At 38.8% G+C, this 19,794-nt stretch overlaps 2 protein-coding genes across 2 annotated transcripts in view; one reads left to right on the forward strand and one right to left on the reverse strand.

The window, feature by feature from the left end:
* Positions 1-19,607, reverse strand: part of LOC130905299 (rab GTPase-activating protein 1) — a 158,731-nt gene extending 139,124 nt beyond the window's left edge. The window contains exons 1-2 of the mRNA XM_057818547.1: positions 19,546-19,607; positions 19,266-19,343 (exon numbers count right to left, since the gene is read on the reverse strand). The gene's annotated coding sequence lies outside the window, so the exon portion shown is untranslated. The remainder of the gene's footprint in view (positions 1-19,265; positions 19,344-19,545) is intronic.
* LOC130905300 (uncharacterized) overlaps positions 12,143-19,794 on the forward strand; it is a 48,726-nt gene continuing 41,074 nt past the window's right edge. Inside the window, exons 1-5 of the mRNA XM_057818552.1 lie at positions 12,143-12,182; positions 12,617-12,676; positions 18,483-18,518; positions 18,695-18,730; positions 18,877-18,924. Of these exons, the coding sequence (XP_057674535.1) occupies positions 12,625-12,676; positions 18,483-18,518; positions 18,695-18,730; positions 18,877-18,924 (172 nt within the window). The 5' untranslated portion in view covers positions 12,143-12,182; positions 12,617-12,624. The remainder of the gene's footprint in view (positions 12,183-12,616; positions 12,677-18,482; positions 18,519-18,694; positions 18,731-18,876; positions 18,925-19,794) is intronic.

Consider the following 19,794-nt stretch of genomic DNA (forward strand, 5'->3'; position numbering starts at 1 on the left):
AAGTGACCGGTAAAAATAGACTATGACCGGATTTTTATGACCCTGTCAGTCAAAATGACAGACAACGAAAATGTCTAGCGCAACCTCTGATATGTACATACATAGTATGCCCTGTCTTTCTTATATTAATTGCAAACTGGTCTTTTGGACGTCCGCGCAAGTTGATCCACTCTTCACATTTTCTTTACAGAGTTTTTGGTTTTGGGAAACGTATGAAGAAAACATCCTTCATATGTCGTCATGTCTATAGAGTTGTTTCTACAAGTTCATTAGCAGCAGTGTTTGATCGGCATTTTATTTTTGAAAGATTACCGGAGAAAACAAGCAGAAATATGATGGATTGTATGTTAGGGCGTGTGAATAATGTCCCACTTCCGCGTTACGATGGCAACGTCATGTTCTAAAAATAGCATTCGTGCGGTACGCTATTAAAGTGCTTGATTGAAATTAGGATTTTATTATAGATTAATTATTAATAATCATTATGAAGTCTATGTTCAGTATTGTATGAGCGCTGCATGAACCTCTCTTCCATCTCCACTGCCCAAGTACATATTTTCTATGATAATGTGCTTGAGCACATACATACAAACAAAATGGGGACACAATGATTCTTGTAGGCACAAGTAACACAAAGACTATGTGCTGAGATTTCAAATTCATAGCACAAAAAAATGATGATAAATTATTCTCCCCAACAATGGGACTGCTGTGTTAAACCACAACAGAATTGTGTGTAAATCGCACCACGACATGTCAAGGTGTGGGTGAAAGGTGACGATCGATGATTTGAAACATCCTTTGGCTTCCACTAAGCAACATCTCTGCCCCGTGCGTTTTAGGACAAGACCTTGGAGAAGATTCGTCACTGGGCCGGGGGGTTCCAGTACGCAGCACCAACTTACCGACGGCCAGACCGCCTGATGGCAAGCCTACAGGAGACAGCGACTTTCTGTGAGAAAGTAAGAGACTACGTCGTATGTTGTCGGCGATTAGCCTAGCAATGATCTTGATTGTGGTTGTCAGGCCAAAACTCTCTAAATATATATTAAATGCATCTTACCGGATATAAAATGACTACTACATAGTCTGTGGTGATTTTTTTTGGTGTCCAGTTTTCACGTCGAATTGCAGCCGTCCATTTCGCTCTGCTCTTTGGATCCCTCGGAATACGGTAAAACTTCAAGTCTCTCCTTCCATCTTCTCTGTTAGTGCGACCAACAGCCACACACGCCTTCACCATTTTGATTATTAATGTTAGGGAGCAGAAAAACACGCCGTAAATAGGAGATATGTACGTAGCCGTAACAGGTTAACACTATGTTTTGACGGACAAGTGGGCGGTACCACGTGAGTTGTGACGTCACGTGGGTAGGTTCTATATGGCTTTCTGTCTGCTCTACCAGAGTCCAAATGATCATCACTATCATCCTGATCTGAGCTCATTTCTGTCTGTGTAGATGGCTTTGTCACAAATTTCAACATTCTGTGTTTTAGTACTTTTTCACTGTTTGGATAATAAACAAAATAAGCTGAACTATTTTTGTCATATCCAATGAAAACTCCCTTTTCACTTCTAGAGTCAAGTTTCTTTTTGTCATGCTTGTATGCATAGCATACAGCACCGAATTTTTGCATTTGTGAAATATTTGGTTTCTTTCCAGTCAACATAAAGTAAGCAGTCTGCTTTGTGCTATTATTAAAGCATCGGTTCCTGACCGCTGCTGCTGTCTGCACTGCATAAGTCCACAAAGTTTTGGGTAGGTCACTTTCAAGTAACATGCATCTAGCCATGTCAAATAAAGTCCTCCAGTTTCTCTCTGCTGTACCGTTTTGGTGTGGTGAGTATGGTGCTGAGGTTTCGTGTGTAATGCCATGTTTACGCATATAGGCTGTATTGGCTGAGCCAAAATTGTGTTGGTTCGTTCCACTGAAATGGATCTACATGACCTCTGCATTGTAATTTACATACGTTGCTAATTACTACCAAAAAAAAAGTTCTACTCACGGTTTCCAGTCATTTTTTAGTAATTAGCGTTTTCGTGTCGGTCTTTTTTTCCCCCCGTGGCGCAGTGATATTGATACGGCGGAGTCGTATCGTCAGTGTGTGAAGCCATTTTAGGTCACGTGCACCAATAGGAGACGAGGACTGTTGCTATGCGCTCGAAAACAAACAATATGGCGGCGACCGTGTCAAGCTACGACACGAGCGAAGATGAACCAAAGATAAGAAAACCGCATTCGGAATTTAGTCAAAAGGCATCGAAACGATGCTATATGCATCTCTCAACTGTCCAAGGGCGAAAAAGGGCAGGAATTTAGAAAAAACGTGCAGAGCCCGCGTGGTTGCGTCAGACAATGGCTTTCTCCCCAGGCTCCGTCGAAGGATCTTGCTGAAAATGCGTCGACTGGGATTTTTAACGACATTCACTACAGGTAAGCCACACGCACGCCTTTACTACAAGGTTAATTGTTATTAACTTATGCTAAAAAAAATTCTTATTTAAACTAGTGTTGTAACGATACTATTTTTTAGCCCAGATATCAATACCACTTTGTTATAAAATGTATATAGTGTACAGTGTGTCGAAAGTGAATCCAGTATAACTTTTTATTGCATACCAGTTATGGGTGACAATGGTTAAATAAACCTTTTGGCTCAAGAACATCAAGCTGTAGTCAATAAAAGCCCCGATACTGACGTGGCAGTGATTGCTGTAAGTCTGCAGATAGATTTACAGTGTAAATTGATTTTTTCACAGGAGGAGGCAACAGAACGAGGACTGACGTCTCTAAGGTCTCTGCAGCTCCTGGCACTAGTGTGTGTTCAGCACTCATTGGCATCCATACATTCACAGGTTGTGACTCTGCTTGTGCCTTTCATGGCAAAGGCAAAATAAACCTTTTCTTTTGCACGTCATAAAAAAGAATACCTGACTGGGTTTGCAAAGCTGGGCAGCAGTTTTAAACTTGACCTACAAACATTTAACACGTTGTGTAAATACGTGTGCCACCTGTTTGGCCAGTCGTGCCAAAAATGATGCCAAATGCAGATCTTTCTGTATAGCCTCGTCAGTCTTGCCAGAACATTCTATTCCCCCAAAAACTGATGCTCTGTACCAACATTGCAGGACAGCAAACTATCAAGCAGCAATTATGAAACGTTGTCTGTCAGTTAAAATGTGTGCCCCTTCACCCACTGGGAATGGGTGGGACATTGAGGATGGGCAGTTGGCAGTGACATGGATGACTAAAAATCCTGCCCGATACTGTTTTGCAAGTAGTCAACTGTAGTTGAAAGGCAACCAATTGTGACATGGGAAGATGTTCCTGTATGTCTGCAAAACTTTCTTGTCCTGATTTATATCGGTGCCAAGCATGTGAGAATGTTTCCAAAGAAACAGAAGACACTTGGATGGGATGATGACTTTGAGTAAAGCGATTTTGAGGAGTAATGTTGTCATGTACAGTTTTACTATTCTTTTATTTCTATTTTTTTTTAAATTCGTTTTTCAATATTTGTATATGTAATAATGTGTATTTTTATAGTATGAGACACTTCCATGTTTAAATAAATGTGTACCAACAGTACCATACTTGAATGATTCCAAACTTTTGTGTATATACAGTGTGATTAAAAAAGGCTGTGCCAAAATCAAAATGCCATGTCAAAAACGAAAAACATAAAAAAAAAAAAAAAAAAAAAACTACCTTGGACAGATGTAGGAAGTAACTAAGTTTAATTTCATGTTTTCATAGTACTCAAATATGGCCATCACCAGCAGCATGGACAACATCAAGTTGACATGAGAATTCCTCCCTCCCGCGTTGATTGCGTCTGTTATGTAATCTTTCATGTCATCAATATTTGCTGGAAGTGGTGGAACATACACTTAGTGTATAACTTACGTTATGTGCCATAAAGATGGATAACGAACTTTGTCTTTAACATACCAACACGTCCAGCAAGTACTGATGATGTGAAATATCGAACAACAGTTGCAATCAAGACAATAACTGCGACATGCACACGTTTGAGAGGAATTCTCATCGTGGCTTGATTTTGTCCGTGCTGCTGGGTGTGCTCACATTTGAGCACTTGTGAAACATGAAATAAAACTTGGAAGTTATCTTCAACACGTGTCCATCACTTCTTTTGTGATGTCTTTCATTTTTTAAGTATCACCTTATGATTTTGGCACATTATATTTTTGATCACCCTGTAATTTTTTTGTCTTATTCCATTTTTGCCATGATTCACATTTAGGAGGGTGTGGTAGCAATTGGGTTGATTTTCAGCTATTTATGATCATGGCGTGCATTTTTTATTTTATATATTTCATTGCATAGTAGGTTGTGATATTTTTAATATGACACATAAGCCTTTAGCTTAATTCAATATATATTTCATTGTGCTGGGTGCAAATCATTAATGTTGAAGTGTTTCCTTCAAGAAATTAGCTACATTTCTCATTCTGAATTCACCTATGTGTATACTAAGGCACCAATACTTGTTTCAAATGTTTGGTAGATGTGTTTATGACATTTGATAAAGATTTTGTGTTGCCAGAATTAATATAACACTTAAAACAAGCAAAAACAGCAACACTAGATCTGTATTTTTGTGTATTCACATCAAGATACATTTCTGGCTGGTGACTAAGTTAGGAGGGTATTGTCTTTGAAAAAAATCAATTTTCTAAGCACTTTTTCCATGGTCCCAATAAAGCCATATTTCCACAAGCTTGTCCATTCGCAGCACTTCCTGGTCAACTCTAATCTTTTAATGGACGACGGTGTCACAGAAGAAGTTGCAGCTGTCAGTGAAGGGTGTTTCAGTTCTGAAAAACACGCACACACACATAAACCATGTGAGAGCTGTTTCATCCATATCATATTTACATAATCTTCCAATCCAAATTATATAGGCTTGTCCATTCTGCCATTTTTTCCTGAATAAAATTATCAAATAGGTTTTTGGAACTACGGTTAAACAGACTAAATACTATGTTATTATTCAATCTAAACTTTTTGCTCAAAGTTAACAATCTAACATCATAATAATGACCGCTACAGCCCAGAACTCACATTGCAAGTCTTAACTTCAATTGTGATCTGACCAGAAGCCCACAACTCCCATAGTTATTCACAACAAAAGCCGTGTGTGTGGCTTACCTGTAGTGAATGTCGTTCAAAATCCCAGTCGACGCATTTTCAGCAAGATCCTTCGACGGAGCCTGGAGAGAAAGCCATTGTCTGACGCAACCACGCGGGCTCTGCACGTTTTTTCTAAATTCCTGCCCTTTTTCGCCCTTGGACAGTTGAGAGATGCATATAGCATCGTTTCGATGCCTTTTGACTAAATTCCGAATGCGGTTTTCTTATCTTTGGTTCATCTTCGCTCGTGTCGTAGCTTGACACGGTCGCCGCCATATTGTTTGTTGTCGAGCGCATAGCAACAGTCCTCGTCTCCTATTGGTGCACGTGACCTAAAATGGCTTCACACACTGACGATACGACTCCGCCGTATCAATATCACTGCGCCACGGGGGAAAAAAAGACCGACACGAAAACGCTAATTACTAAAAAATGACTGGAAACCGTGAGTAGAACTTTTTTTTTGGTAGTAATTAGCAACATATGTAAATTACAATGCAGAGGTCATGTAGATCCATTTCAGTGGAACGAAATCCATTTTCTAAGCACTTTTTCCATGGTGCCAATACAGCCTAATAAGTTCTTGGTACTCTTTGGACATAAACTCAGTACCATTGTCCGATCTAATACACTTAACCTTCCCATAGGAGGCAGTGTCTGCTAAAAAGCTTTCTGTGGCAGTTACTGTATCACTCTTGTGTTTGAGGAAGTACACAAAAACCGTACTGGAGAAGTCATCAGTAAATGACACTGCAAATCAGTGTCCATCTATAGAAATGGGATCTATAGGTCCTGCCAGATCTGTATGCACTAAGCCAAACACCTCTGTTGCTCTTGCATCCGGCTCTCTGTTTCTGGTTTGCACAAACTTCCCTTGAATACACACTTCACATGGTGATACAGGTCTTTCACATTTCCCTTTGATTACCGTACCATCAACCACTTTTGTACATCACTGTAATTGCAATGGCCGAGAATCTCGTGCCAGGTTTGCAAATCAAAACAACCTTTGCACTTGTCATTACCCTCGTCTGCTGCAGATAGGTAGTAAAGATTGTTCTGCACATTGACAGGGAATACAGTACCATCACTCATTCTCACCATGTCCTTTCCGTCATTGAAAATGACTGTCGCTCCACTTGCTGTTGCAGCCATCACAGAGAAAATGTCCTGTGGATATGAAGGGATGAACAGTGCATTTCTCAATGTTGCTGGATGGTGATGTCCTTTGCTGTCGATGAGGATCACCTCTGCTTCTCCCCGCCGTTTCGCCACGCCTTGGCACTTGGTTCCGTCTGCCAGCTCAACACAGCCTTGAAGGTCTCATCGAAGCTCTTGAACTTGGTCTCATCTGTGATGATGTGGGAAGTAGCCCCCGCGTCCACCATTAGGCCCTTCATCTTCACACCACGTCCTGGAATGATGTCCGCTACCCGGTCCTTGGTCAAGAAAGCATACGACTTGCTGCTCTCTCCCTCTGCCGCTTGTCTAGCTTGTTCACTCTTTGGTCGACGTCTGCAGTTTGCATCCCTGTGCGTTGAACTTTTGCAATAACTGCACCACTGTCTTCTTTGGCATGTTCTTGCTTTGTGCCCTCTCAAACCGCACTTAAAGCACACTATATCCGCCGTTTTGTTTCTGTCGTCGTTCCTTGGAGTGTTATCTTTCACGTTCACTTTCATGACATTATCTGATTATCTTTTCGGTGTCTTCATATGATCGCAGTCTAGTTTTAAAGTCAGCAAATGTTAGCTTTTCTTCACTCTGTGTCACATGAACTGCAAAAGGTTTGAAGGATTCTGGAAGTCCTTTCAACACCATTGCTATGAGCAGATCATCACTCATGACTTCCTCTGCATTTCTTAGTCTCTGCCCTGATCACAAAATCTGTTACGCTTTCCTTGCTTCCCATCTGTAGACTTGTCAGTTCAGAATACAGGTTTATTATGCGTGGTTTCCCTTTACCTGCATAATACTCTCGAAGCATCCTCAGGGCTTTTCTCCCATCATCTGCACCTTCGCGCATGACCAGGCCTAGACTTTTGTCGTCTAAAAACTGGATCAGCTCGGCATAGGCCATCTCATTCTGCTCCTCGTCCTTAGCCTCTTCATCATCGTCATCAAACAGCGGATTTTCACTCCAAATTGTCTCTTTGAGCCCCTGTAGCCGCAAGTAGGCCAAGAATTTTGTTTCCCAGAGCTCATATTGTTTCCCATCTCCGTTAAAGGTTAAACGTGACCATCTGCTTGACCCATGGCTTGGCCGCTCCATAGCTTCTAGGGTAGCACCCCGAGCTCAGCAACGCTAACCTCTAAGCCGAGTTCGCAGTTCGTCGCCCTTCTCAGCGGCTCCAAACTATCTTCAGCCGTCCTTGGGGGTTCCTGGGCCCATAACCTGTTGTCAGCGGCTTACTTATACAGTATACCCGCGTGTTACCCCTCAAAGTTGGCTGGATAAGTTATATATTTAACGGAGGAAAAATATATGCGTCACACGTCTCTTGCGTTCAATGCGTTGCAAACACTGGAACAAGTTTGATTTATAAAGTAGCATAACACACGCAACGGACAAACCGGAAGTTGGGACGAGTCCTTCAAAGTAAAACAGGAAATAATTGAGAGCATATTTGTCAGTCCACAACATAGTCACCGACATCGCAAAGTTCAAAAGGTTCATGGGGGGTCATGATCTGCAAACGTGGCATGAAATACTTGGACACTGCAACTATAATGATAGTCAGAAGTTGTTGATGGTATGGCTACTCAAGGGTTAACGAACAAACCTTTAGAGTGTGAAGTGTGCATCCAGGGAAAGTTTTATCAAACAAGAAACAGGAACCCTGACGTACGGGCTAAAACCACACTAGAATTGGTTCACACAGATTTAGCAGGACCAATTCATCGGGCACAAATACGCACTGTCATTTACTGATGATTTTACCAGTATGGTGTTTGTTTATTTTCTAAAGAATAAAAGCGACACAATATTTGCTACAGAAAAATTCCTAGCTGATATAGCCCCATATGGCAAAGTTAAATGTCTCCGATCTGATAATGGTACTGAATTCACAAGCAAAGCATATCAAACATTGCTCTTTAAAAATGCAATTAGGCATCAGACCTCAGCACCATATTCTCCCCATCAAAATGGGACAGCTGAACGAAATTGGCGTACACTTTTTGATATGGCAAGGGGCATGCTTATTGAAAGTGGTTTGCCGAAACAATGATGGACTTATGCAGTCCAAACTGCAGCTGTCATTAGAAACCTGGTACACGCACGTGCACGCGAGGCGATAAATCGCAGCGGAAAAATGACCGCCTTCATTTTTATATATAGCGTGATAAATGGAATTATTGCATATCGGTTGTTGTCACCTACGTCATCACGACCACCTGAGCCGCCATCTTTCGTGTATCTCAGTGACCTGGACTACATCCGCCCCGCGGTCACGTTTGTTTTGTTGACAATTTTGCGGGTAAGCAGCCACGCGAATGTCACATCAAAATGGGAAAAAGCCAGAAGAACCACAAGACTCCTTATGTGGAGAAGCTTGAAAAGGAAGCGAGAGATCGGTATTTGTCAGTTATGGTGCCTCTGCTGTGGTCTGGAGACCAAAGATGACATGGTTGCGTGTGATAATGAGATCTGCCCCATTATTATTTAACCTGTGTTGGTCTACACCGCATGAAACAGATAAAGACATGTGTTGGTTCTGCTCTCTGTGCTCCACTTAAGTTAGTGGTGGTTGGTAGTATGTGATTTGTTTTAAATGACAATTTGGCAACATTAAAAGTACCTGGCCAAAGTAGTTAACTGTCGTCCTTTGTATGAACATTATTATGCGTGTGTATATATATAATACAGTATCGACACATGCTGTACTTACAAAGAATAGGATTCAAGATTACTTAATGTTTCATTAAATACAATCCAGTCACAACAAAATACAAAATATCAATAACAGCCAAGTTTGAAAGGCTGAAACGGTTAGCATAGTAAATGGTATAACAGTACAAACTACACAACAGTTGGGCAAAGGTTTGTCACACATGGCAGAACCAAGTTAATAGGTATAGTTCCTTTTGGATCTTATACTTCTGGCAAAGATTACCAATTACCTGTTCAACATGGATCCTCAAATGTGCTATCTTCCTAGTCTCCTCCACATCTCTACCAGCTAACTGACAGCGACCTTTTGTGAACGCAGGGAGTTTGACCTCTGCACATAACATACCCACATGTTCTTGAATATCAAAGCCTCTGTCAGTCAAGACAATGTCCCCGGGCAAAAGGTTATAAAAAAAAAAAAGCACTGTTCAAGGTGATATGTTTGTCACTTGTGTGACCACTAGAGCTGGGAATCTTTGGGCAACTAACGATTCGATTACGATTACGATTCAGAGGCTCCGATTCGATTATAAAACGATTATTGATGCACCCCCCCTCCTTTTTTTTTCTCTCTCTCTTTTTTTTTTTAATGTTTTGTACATGAGTTCCAAAATTGTTCAAAAATACTCTCAGGCTAAACCACACTACTATTTCAGTATCAAGTTAACATATAGCAGTACACAAATATACAAAAATAACATTAAATAAAAAACTCCAGTCCCCATTTTGTATCAGCAGTTTTTAAACTACATTCAATTAATTTAATGTTATGAATCAACCATTAAATTTGTTAAAATTGCTCCAGTTATTCCATAATTTCCCTTTTGTCTACTTTCGACATGTGAAAGTTTTAAAACTATTGTAAAGATAGATTCAATTCAATATTTTACCGATTTAGGAGTATTTTAGATAAAAAGTTAATTAGGTTTGCTTGGAAGGTTCGCTACAACAGCCTTGGAGGGAAGTGTACTGCTTTAAGATGGCGGCCGTTTATAACTCCCGCATCTAGCTTTTTGCAGATGTGCTGCTAACACTACCAAATGAATAATGCATCTAGTCCTATATAAATGATATCCATCGTAACATACGAATGTACTTTTCTAGCAGCTTTTCGGCAGCTGTCAGGTATGTTGTTGTGTTTTTCTATCTCGTTGCATGAGTTGAGCTAGAGCCGTGAGTTGAGCATTGGCATTACCCGAGGGGCCGGGTAATGGGAAGCATGATGTTTAGCTACTCTCGCTCCGTTCCGTCTCGAAGACCGCTCGGCGCGCTGAGTGTTGTGTACTTCCGCTTTACTTCGCATATTTTAATAATCGGAATTTGGATGTTTGTGAATCGTTCTCGAATCTTCCACGGCCGAATCGCGAATAATCTAAGAATCGGAAATTTTGCACACCTCTAGTGACCACCCCAACCTTTTGACATCAGATTCCCCCCTTTGGTGTGATTCCAGTTAGGTATTTCATGGTGTAGTTATGCTTGTAACTAGAAAACATTTGATGGTTTCTCTGTAAAAATTTCAAAAAAGTCAATAATCACTGCAACTCTGCATCTAAAGGACTCAACAAACTCGTGAGGCATTGTTTTATAGAGTGTTTCTCTGTCGGGCCAAACAATTGCTCGTCTCAAGTTAGCATGTAAAAAGGGCACCATGCCACTGAACACTCAATACACAGTCTTACGGGAAACATGGAATATGTGTGCAATGTGTAGTGTAGGCAGGTCCAAACGCAGGCGCATGAAGGTCAGAAGGAGCATCTAAAGGGCGCTGATGGTTCCTCCTGTAGCTCACCAACGTCTTCCTCCATCCTCAATTTCTCACGCCTACTTCGCCTAGAAGAGCGGTCCACGTTGGTGGGCTGAACACATGTGTGTCCCAGGCGTAAGGATGGTGCCCAGTCAGGGTCTGCCTCATTTATTTCATATGCTGGTTTTCCTGAAATTATAAAAGTCGTATCAGTCATACAACAGGTTAACATTAGTAACTTAAAATGGATTCTAAAGCTTTGTAGTGTGTCTAAACTGGTGTGACCTGCCATCATATGGCACTGATTTATATGCAACACACTTTTTAAAAAAAATTTTTTTTTAAAATTTTTTTTATAAGTTTAACTGATCATTAGGCATAACAAACAAGCAGAAGATTCTTCTGGTGATTTAGTAGATCTGTAGTTTCCTCCACAGAGTGCTTGGTCAAGCATATCAGTAGCATAAGCGGGAGGTAAATATCGCATTTTTTTCTAACACATCTCCCATACTTATACTCATTAATTGTGTGCTGTTACATCTTCATTACTACCCTTACTTTGTTACCTTTGAACTGTTTTTTTTGTGTACTAGTACCATACGGTGAACGCCTGTTGCTTATGCACAGTTAGCCAGTAGGGCTACAGTTAGCCTCTCTTAGACACTAGCGTGGTTAGCCAAAGTAAACAACACAACCACACGCCATAAGCGTTTAAATGCAGTCAGTATCAGCATCCGAAGAACATTAACACTTCCAGTTACTTACCTTTATGGAAATGTAGGGAACAGACCGACATGTTGTCAGTTGATGAATAAAAAGTGATGGCCTTTCTTCTCACTGCTGCAACCATTCGAAGCCTCTTGGTCAACTCATGAGTTCCATATCTTCTCTTCCAGGCGGGAATATTAAAAAAAAAAAAAAACTATCCCATCCTATTTGCATTCGTTTCTATCATGGGACCTAGAATGGCAGTCTTTCACACAACACGAGTGTACCATTTTCAACGATTACCACGCAGAATGGATGCCTAGCAAAGGATCACGTCGCGGGCTTGTTGTTCTTCAGCAATACACGAAAACCCATAATGCATTGCGCCAGAAACGTCACGAGACAAGAACCGATTGCGACAGGCTAATGGTCAGCCATTGGTACGCAAAAGCGTATGGAAGCCGTTGAGGGCCAGCGCGTTCATCTTGAATCAAAGTTCATGTCCGAGCCAGCCAACTCTGACATTGTGACCACACCCCCGAACACAATGTACGTTCGTTCATTGGTTCAATATTCCTTTCATATCAAAGTGGTGCATTTTTTTAAATCAACGGCTCTATCTTGACATCCTCTTTTAAGTCAGTTCACTTCAAGCTTAAACAAAAAACGGAGCATTCGGTAAGTCAATTTTTTCATTGCAATTTTTCCTCCAGAGATGGTCAAGTTCATTATTTTTAATAATAAGGTCAACAATGTCTCAAGGTGTTGTCTTAAGTTATTTGGCCTAATTCCGTCTGCTGTTAGCAATTTAGGACAGTAAACTATTTCTCGTGCTTGCCCGCACTTTTCCACTGGAGGGTCGAAGAGTATCACATCTCCAGCCTAGCTAACGACGGGCAGAAGGCAGGGTACACCGTGACTGTTAAATATTTCCTCCTGAAAAAACAGTTTCTGCTCTTGCACACTTCTTTAAAAGAAACTGCTGTATTTTAAGCCAAAAGAACTGTTGTGTTTGATGTGTGATAGAACAATATGTCTAGATGCTGCCGTAGCAGATTCATGGCGCAAAAAGCCTCCGGACAAGTTTGAATTTGTCCGTCTGTCTGTTATAGGAAGCAGGATGGCGAAATCTACGAAATCTAGACGTCCAACCCAAAAAGTCCAACCCAAAGGTTAGTAGGCTTCTCGATTCCCCCCCCCCCCCCCCCCATATATATATATATATATATGTAACGGGTGCACGCAAGTCCATGTGGAGCGTGGAAACCTCCCTGCCGATTCCTTCATGTAAGGACGCTAGCGGCTGTGCCGTTGGCTCGAGCTTATTGGTGCAGTGGTTACCGATCTTGCCTGCCGAGTGGAAGCGTCGTTGGCGCGCGGGTTCGTGTCCCGACCTAGTCAGAGGTGGGAGCGGAACGCGGGGCGGCGCTGACACAGGGGTTACAATGGTGCCGTGTACCCGGATCGGCAGCGAAGGTTTCGGGGGGTGAATGTAACGGGTGCACGCAAGTCCATGTGGAGCGTGGAAACCTCCCTGCCGATTCCTTCATGTAAGGACGCTAGCGGCTGTGCCGTTGGCTCGAGCTTATTGGTGCAGTGGTTACCGATCTTGCCTGCCGAGTGGAAGCGTCGTTGGCGCGCGGGTTCGTGTCCCGGCCTAGTCAGAGGTGGGAGCGGAACGCGGGGCGGCGCTGACACAGGGGTTACATATATATATATATATATATATATATATATATATATATTAGGGCTGTCAAAATTATCGCGTTAACGGGCGTTAATTAATTTTTTTTTAATAATCCCGTTAAAAAATTTGACGCAATTAACGCACTTGGCCCAGCTCAGACAGATTTAAATGACAGAGGAATGAAAGGCCCACTTGTTAATTGTGTTTTGCGGAGTTTTGCTGCCCTCTGCTGGCGCTTGGGTGCGACTGATTTTATAGCGTAAGTAATTATTGCCATCTACAATGGCGGCCTACAAGTTTATTTTTTGATTGAAAATTTTACAAATTTTATTAAAACGAAAACATTAAGAGGGGTTTTAATATAAAATTTCTATAACTTGTACTAACATTTTTCATAAAGAACTACAAGTCTTTCTATCCATGGATCACTTTAACACAATGTTAATAATGTTAATGCCATCTTGTTGATTTATTGTTTTAATAAACAAATACAGTCCTTAAGTACCGCATGCTGAATATATATATATCCATCTTGCGTCTTATCTTTCCATTCCAACAATAATTTACAGAAAAATATGGCATATTATATAGATGGTTTGAATTGCGATTAATTGCGATTAATTACGATTAATTAATTTTTATGCTGTAATTAACTCGATTAAAATTTTTAATCATTTGACAGCCCTAATATATATATATACACTCTAAAAAATTTGACCCATGGTTACTCAAAAAAATTGTGGCAACAAAGTGACACTCAATATAATTGAATAGATTTAAAGCGCTATAATTTTGATTAAAAAGTATTGAATACATTAACTTAATTTAAACCCAAAAATTTAAATACATGTTAATAAAAGCAACAGCAGAAATGTGTTGGATGTACTAATAGACAACACATGATGAGTTATATCACCAAAAAATATTGAGTAAATCTTACTCAATTTCACAAGGAAAGCTGATTTATGTTAACTAAGACTCTCGAGCAAAAATAATTTACATTCACTGAATATCTGGAGGAAACTGATTCATATTTATTGATAATCTAGTTGAAATTGAGTTATCTTTGTTAATTACATGGGTGAAATTGATTCACATTTGCTAGGATATGCATAAAAATTATTTGGATTAAGTAAATAAAGTAAGTTATATCAACTCATATTCTAGCACATTGTTGCTTAATTCAACACATTTACACTGTTGTTTTTATTTTTCTGTACCTAAAATAATTGTTTAATTTTTTATTTTAATTTGTATGACGGGATTTTATTCTACTCAATAATATTGTCACTTTGTTGCCATAATTTTTATGGGTCTAATTCACCCAATATCCTGACCAAAATTAAGTAAAATGTGGCATCAAGAAACATCAACAGATTTCAATGCATTAAACAGCATAAAACATTTATTTGAAAAACTGGAAAATTTAACATATTAACATACTTTTAATAATTCACAAGAAAACATTGAAGCAACCAAGAAAAAAATTCAACATATGAACATATTTTAACAACACGAAGAATTGAACAACATTGTAAATTAACAACAAAGGAAAATTCAACAGATTAACATGTTAATCTGTTGAATTTTCCTTTGTTGTTAAACTATTAACAATTTCACAACAAAGGTCTCTTCTGTTAGGCCAGTAGCCTGTTCTTCAAGCTATTGATTTTTGGGGAGAGCTTTGTATCATCGAGGCCAAGGAAAAGTTTTTGAAACACTTCAAATGTGTTCTTGAGTTCCTTTGGATATGCGAGATTCAACACATAAGCAATCCCAACCAGAAGGGAGCAAGCCCTCGGAAGATTTTCCAGACCAGTCAGCACTTTGACGCCCTCCACCACAATACCGATGTCTGGTGCCTCTGATGGGTTCGGTTTGATGTAGATCTTCAATGTTTGAAGTGCAAGATCTTGGAGTATTCGGTCCTCATCAGCATCCTGTAATAGCAAGAACATTGCGCATATCAGACAATAAACCCAAGGGAGGCACTATTTCCCAAATTGCTTCAACTGTTTGGACAAGAAAAACTGGAGTTTGTCATAGCTCTTGTTCCTATTGCACTCCATTTATGTCAGTGTTTTAAACAAATCTTACATAACACTTAAAAATATGCATAAAATCATTTTTTCATACCAGGTAAATTTTAAATGATCTCATCAGTTTACCACAAATCAAAACAATTCAATCACACCATCAAGGTTTTAGCAGTTACAGTAGTAAATATATGTAAATGAAATCAATCCATTACATCTTTTTTACCTGGGACTGTTGTGATTAATCCAATCCAAACTATTAACATACTAATCCGTATTGTACCATACTGATAGTGGTAACAAAAGTTGTGGCACTGTAAGTTCATTCCTGACGCTATAAAATTTATAAATTTTCCACAGCAATTGGTTCAACTTTGCTCTCATTTACTTATTATTAAGTTGCCTCAGTCTCTGTAAAAATGTATTTGTATTCACAAAGCAGCTCTTTGGCCAGCATTTCTTAGGTACTTCTTAGGCACCAATTATTAAGACTTTAAAACTTTTAAATTCTGCTAATTGGTGCAATCAAATAACACCTCCTATTTATGCACTTGCACTTAAAAGTTCCATGATGGAAAATAAACACTTTTAAACACTTAATAGAGGACAATGATGTAGTTTGCCAAGACCTACTGGGAGAAATACAGTTAAAGCTATTTTGTGATTTGACTTCCCCAAAACATATTAAGTCAAAGAGATGAGAGTGATGACCTTCTTTTATTTTAACATGTAATTCAACTTACATCGTACTCTCTTAAGAGTTGCTCTGACGATTCCCCGAGGAACTTCATCGAACATCTAATGACGATCTCTCTCTTCATGTGGATATTTGGGTTGCTTGGAGTCTGAAATGGAAAAATAAACACAAGGTGTTTTATATTACTGTTAATAAGGCCCTATCAAGGATCCTTCCTATGCCGTCTCTGGGACCTGAATAAGGAAATACTAATGAAACAAATTCTCATGCAATTATTTCATCACAGGATAACATTACCTCCTCTAAAGTTGATATTCCTAGAACACTGTATTAGCAAACATAATGCTCAATGAAGGGTACCTTGAGTAAGATAGCCTGCAACTGCAGCCCCATGCTTCCGCCCTTGGTATGGAAGAGTTTTAATAGTTGAGGCGTAAATTCGTCCAGCTTGGACATGAACTTTGATTCAAGATGAACCATTGTTATTCGATAAAACTCATCCTGGATCTGAAAGACAAATCATAAAACCAGTTTTAAATCCTCAAGTATATCATATACTCATATAAAGTGTTACCGGTTCATATCTTTTGGTGTAAATATTCCTTAATAGAGTGAGGACCGCTGCAGCTTATAGTCCAGTGCGGCTTATCAATTAAAAAATGCAATTTTCGTGTCAAATTTGGTGGGTTGCGGCTTACAGTCAGGTGCGCCTTATAGTCCGAAAATTACGGTCGTGTTTTTCAAAGAAAATGAGAACAATAATGCAAAATAAATATATATATATATATATATATATAATATGTATATAATTATATTAAATATAATTAATTGAAAACATAACAATTAGATATTTGTTTTATAAATCGTTCAACCCTATAATATACAATTATATGTAAGAGACTGTGCGCCTTTTAATATTTATCATTTGTCATTTGTTGATATGCATATTACCTTAGAATTGGTTTTATATTTTTGTCAGACATCCTAAAGGTTCCTTTTATTGAAGTGGGATTTTATAAGGTATTTATCCATAGTTAGTGTCTTACCTGCACCAGTGTGTTCCCAATGACATTTATACTGGTACAGACGCTATGCCACGTACTAATGTGAAAAAAAAAAAAAAAAAGGATTATCCCTTAAGAATGTCCACAATAAACATTTTTGCTGTCACATTATTACAGGACATAATTATTATTGATTAATGTCACAGCAGTGGAAAAGTATGTACAAATCATTAACTTACCTGCTAGTCTGAGAAATCCTCCTCACCTGAGGTAGACTATCAGCTAACCCAACATTATAGGGTATATTAGTTATACAAGAAAACGTATTCTGGTCATTTTCCATGTGGCGTTTTCCTAGCTTTGGACTCAACATATAGCTCACTAACCCATTAATCTCGCTTTGTGATATACCCCCCAGAACCTAGCATTTCGCAAAACAGCCATTGTGCTCAAAACACATTAACAGACGAACCAGTGAAAATGCGACAAGAATTCTGCATTTAACACGCTACTTGAGTAAAAATTTTACGAATACAATTCTATTGTGAAAACTAAATGCAGTAACTTCAGATAAAACTCCTAAATTGATTATACTCACCACTGAGACACAAGTGTGCTCCTCCGTGTTGGTGTGCTGGCTTGTTAAGGTGGGGGGAGGGGAGGTTAACTTGACTGTGGCGAGGAGCCAGGACGCTAAATTAAATAAAAAAAGAATAGTTTGTACTTTACATCCATTATATAACAGTATTACGCTATACTCGGTAAAACACATTAAATTGTGAAATTCACACTACTTTTTCAATCATTGCAATGCTTTTAGTCGAACCAAACTTTTTCAATCATTGCAATGCTTTAGTTGAATCAAAGACGACACAAACTGACTTCAGTCAGTAACACTAGAACTTAATTTTGACTGAAAGTACAGTAAAGTTGGCACGTTTAGCAATTTGTAGTAACACAAAGCAATGTTTAACTGATAGAGACACTGGGGTCGTTACCTAAGAACAATTAAACAGCTCTTACCTTTAAGCCAACGGTCTGTGAAATGGTGGCTGACTTGCTGTTGTGTGATGAAAAATGCCTTGGGCGGGAAAATAAGACCTTCCAATGAGTAAAATTTATCAATTTTCTGCAGTTTTGACTTTGCTTATAAAAATAAATAAATTCTACTCACTGATTTTAAGTTGGTTTTATATTTAAAAAATACTAATTAAAATGCTATTAATAAATGATTAAAAATTGGTAAATTCTGCTCACTTTGATTGCAAACTGCACACAGTCATTTTTATTATGTATAGTCTACTTTTATTTATTTCGTAAATATTATCAAAACCTGATCACAGTTTTTACAGTGTATGTATGTATGTATGTATGTATGTATGTATATACAGTGGGGAGAACAAATATTTGATACACTGTCAATGGGAAAAACCATTGGCAGTGTATCAAATACTATATATATATATATATATATATATATATATGTAAGATGCTGCCATAGCAGATTCATGGCGCAAAAACCCTCCAAACAAGTTTGAATTTTTTCTGTTATAGGAAGCAAGATGGCGTACAAAAGAAAGAGATTCCCAAGTTTGTAGACTTCTCGATTACACACACACACACACACACACACACATATATATATATATACAGTATGTATCTATGTTTATAAATATATATATATATATATATATATATATATATATATATATATATATATAAGATGCTGCCATAGCAGATAACAAGTTTGAATTTGTCTGTTATAGGAAGCAAGACGCCGTACAAAAGTCCCAGATTCCAAAGTTAGTAGACTTCTCGATTACACACACACACATATATATATACAGTATGTATCTATGTTTATACATATATATATAAGATGCTGCCATAGCAGATTCATGGCGCAAAAAGCCCCGAACAATTTTGAATTTGTCTTTGTCTGTTATAGGTATAGGAAGCAGGATGAATAAAAAAGCACAAGCAGCCAAACTCCAAAGTTAGTAGACTTCTCGATTACACACACACACACACACACCCACACACACATATATATATATATATATAAACAGTATGTATGTATGTATGTTTATATATATTAGGGCTATCAAATTTAGCGCGTTAATGGGCGGCAGTTTTTTAAAATGAATCACGTTATAATATTTGACGCAATTAACTCATGCGTTGCCTCAAACAGTTTACAATGACGCCATTCTAGCACATTGAGAGCGAAAAGGCAGGGATTTGAGAGTGGACACAGGTGTTCATTGGAACGTGCCATTATTGCCTTGAGCTTTGGCAGCCACTGATAACAGTCATCAGGCATTAAAAATCACTCACCAGAGCCGTATAAAGAGAGTCGCGACAGTCTTTGATGTCGCGTGGTTCCTGTAGGGCAGGGGTTGGAAACCTTTTTGGCTGAGAGAGCCCCCCCCCAAAAAAAAAACATTTAAAAAAGAAAATGTAATTCCGTGAGAGCCATACAATATGTTTAAAACTATAAAATACGAGTAATGTGTGCATTTTACGTAATTTCAACATTTTTAAAGTACAATAGGTCTCTGAATTCTTTTTAATAACATTGTTATGCTGTTGCTAATCAACGATGAGTATTTCATACCATGAATGCGACTTCTGGTGCTCTATGGTCTTGCTGATGGCTTTGTAGTTTGGTTGATACTTGATGAGGTTCCCCCGTGGGGAAATTATTATGCACATGCGCAGTTGTATGGGGAGAGATTTGTCTCAAAAATATTCTCACAAATACATCCGCGATTCACACATATTTTTTGTAGATGCACAAATATATCCAAGATTTTCACATGTATTTTCGACATCCACAAATATATTCGTGAGTTTCACATGTGCT

The sequence above is a fragment of the Corythoichthys intestinalis genome, chromosome 17 (assembly GCF_030265065.1).
Source record: "Corythoichthys intestinalis isolate RoL2023-P3 chromosome 17, ASM3026506v1, whole genome shotgun sequence".
Lineage (NCBI taxonomy): Eukaryota > Metazoa > Chordata > Actinopteri > Syngnathiformes > Syngnathidae > Corythoichthys > Corythoichthys intestinalis.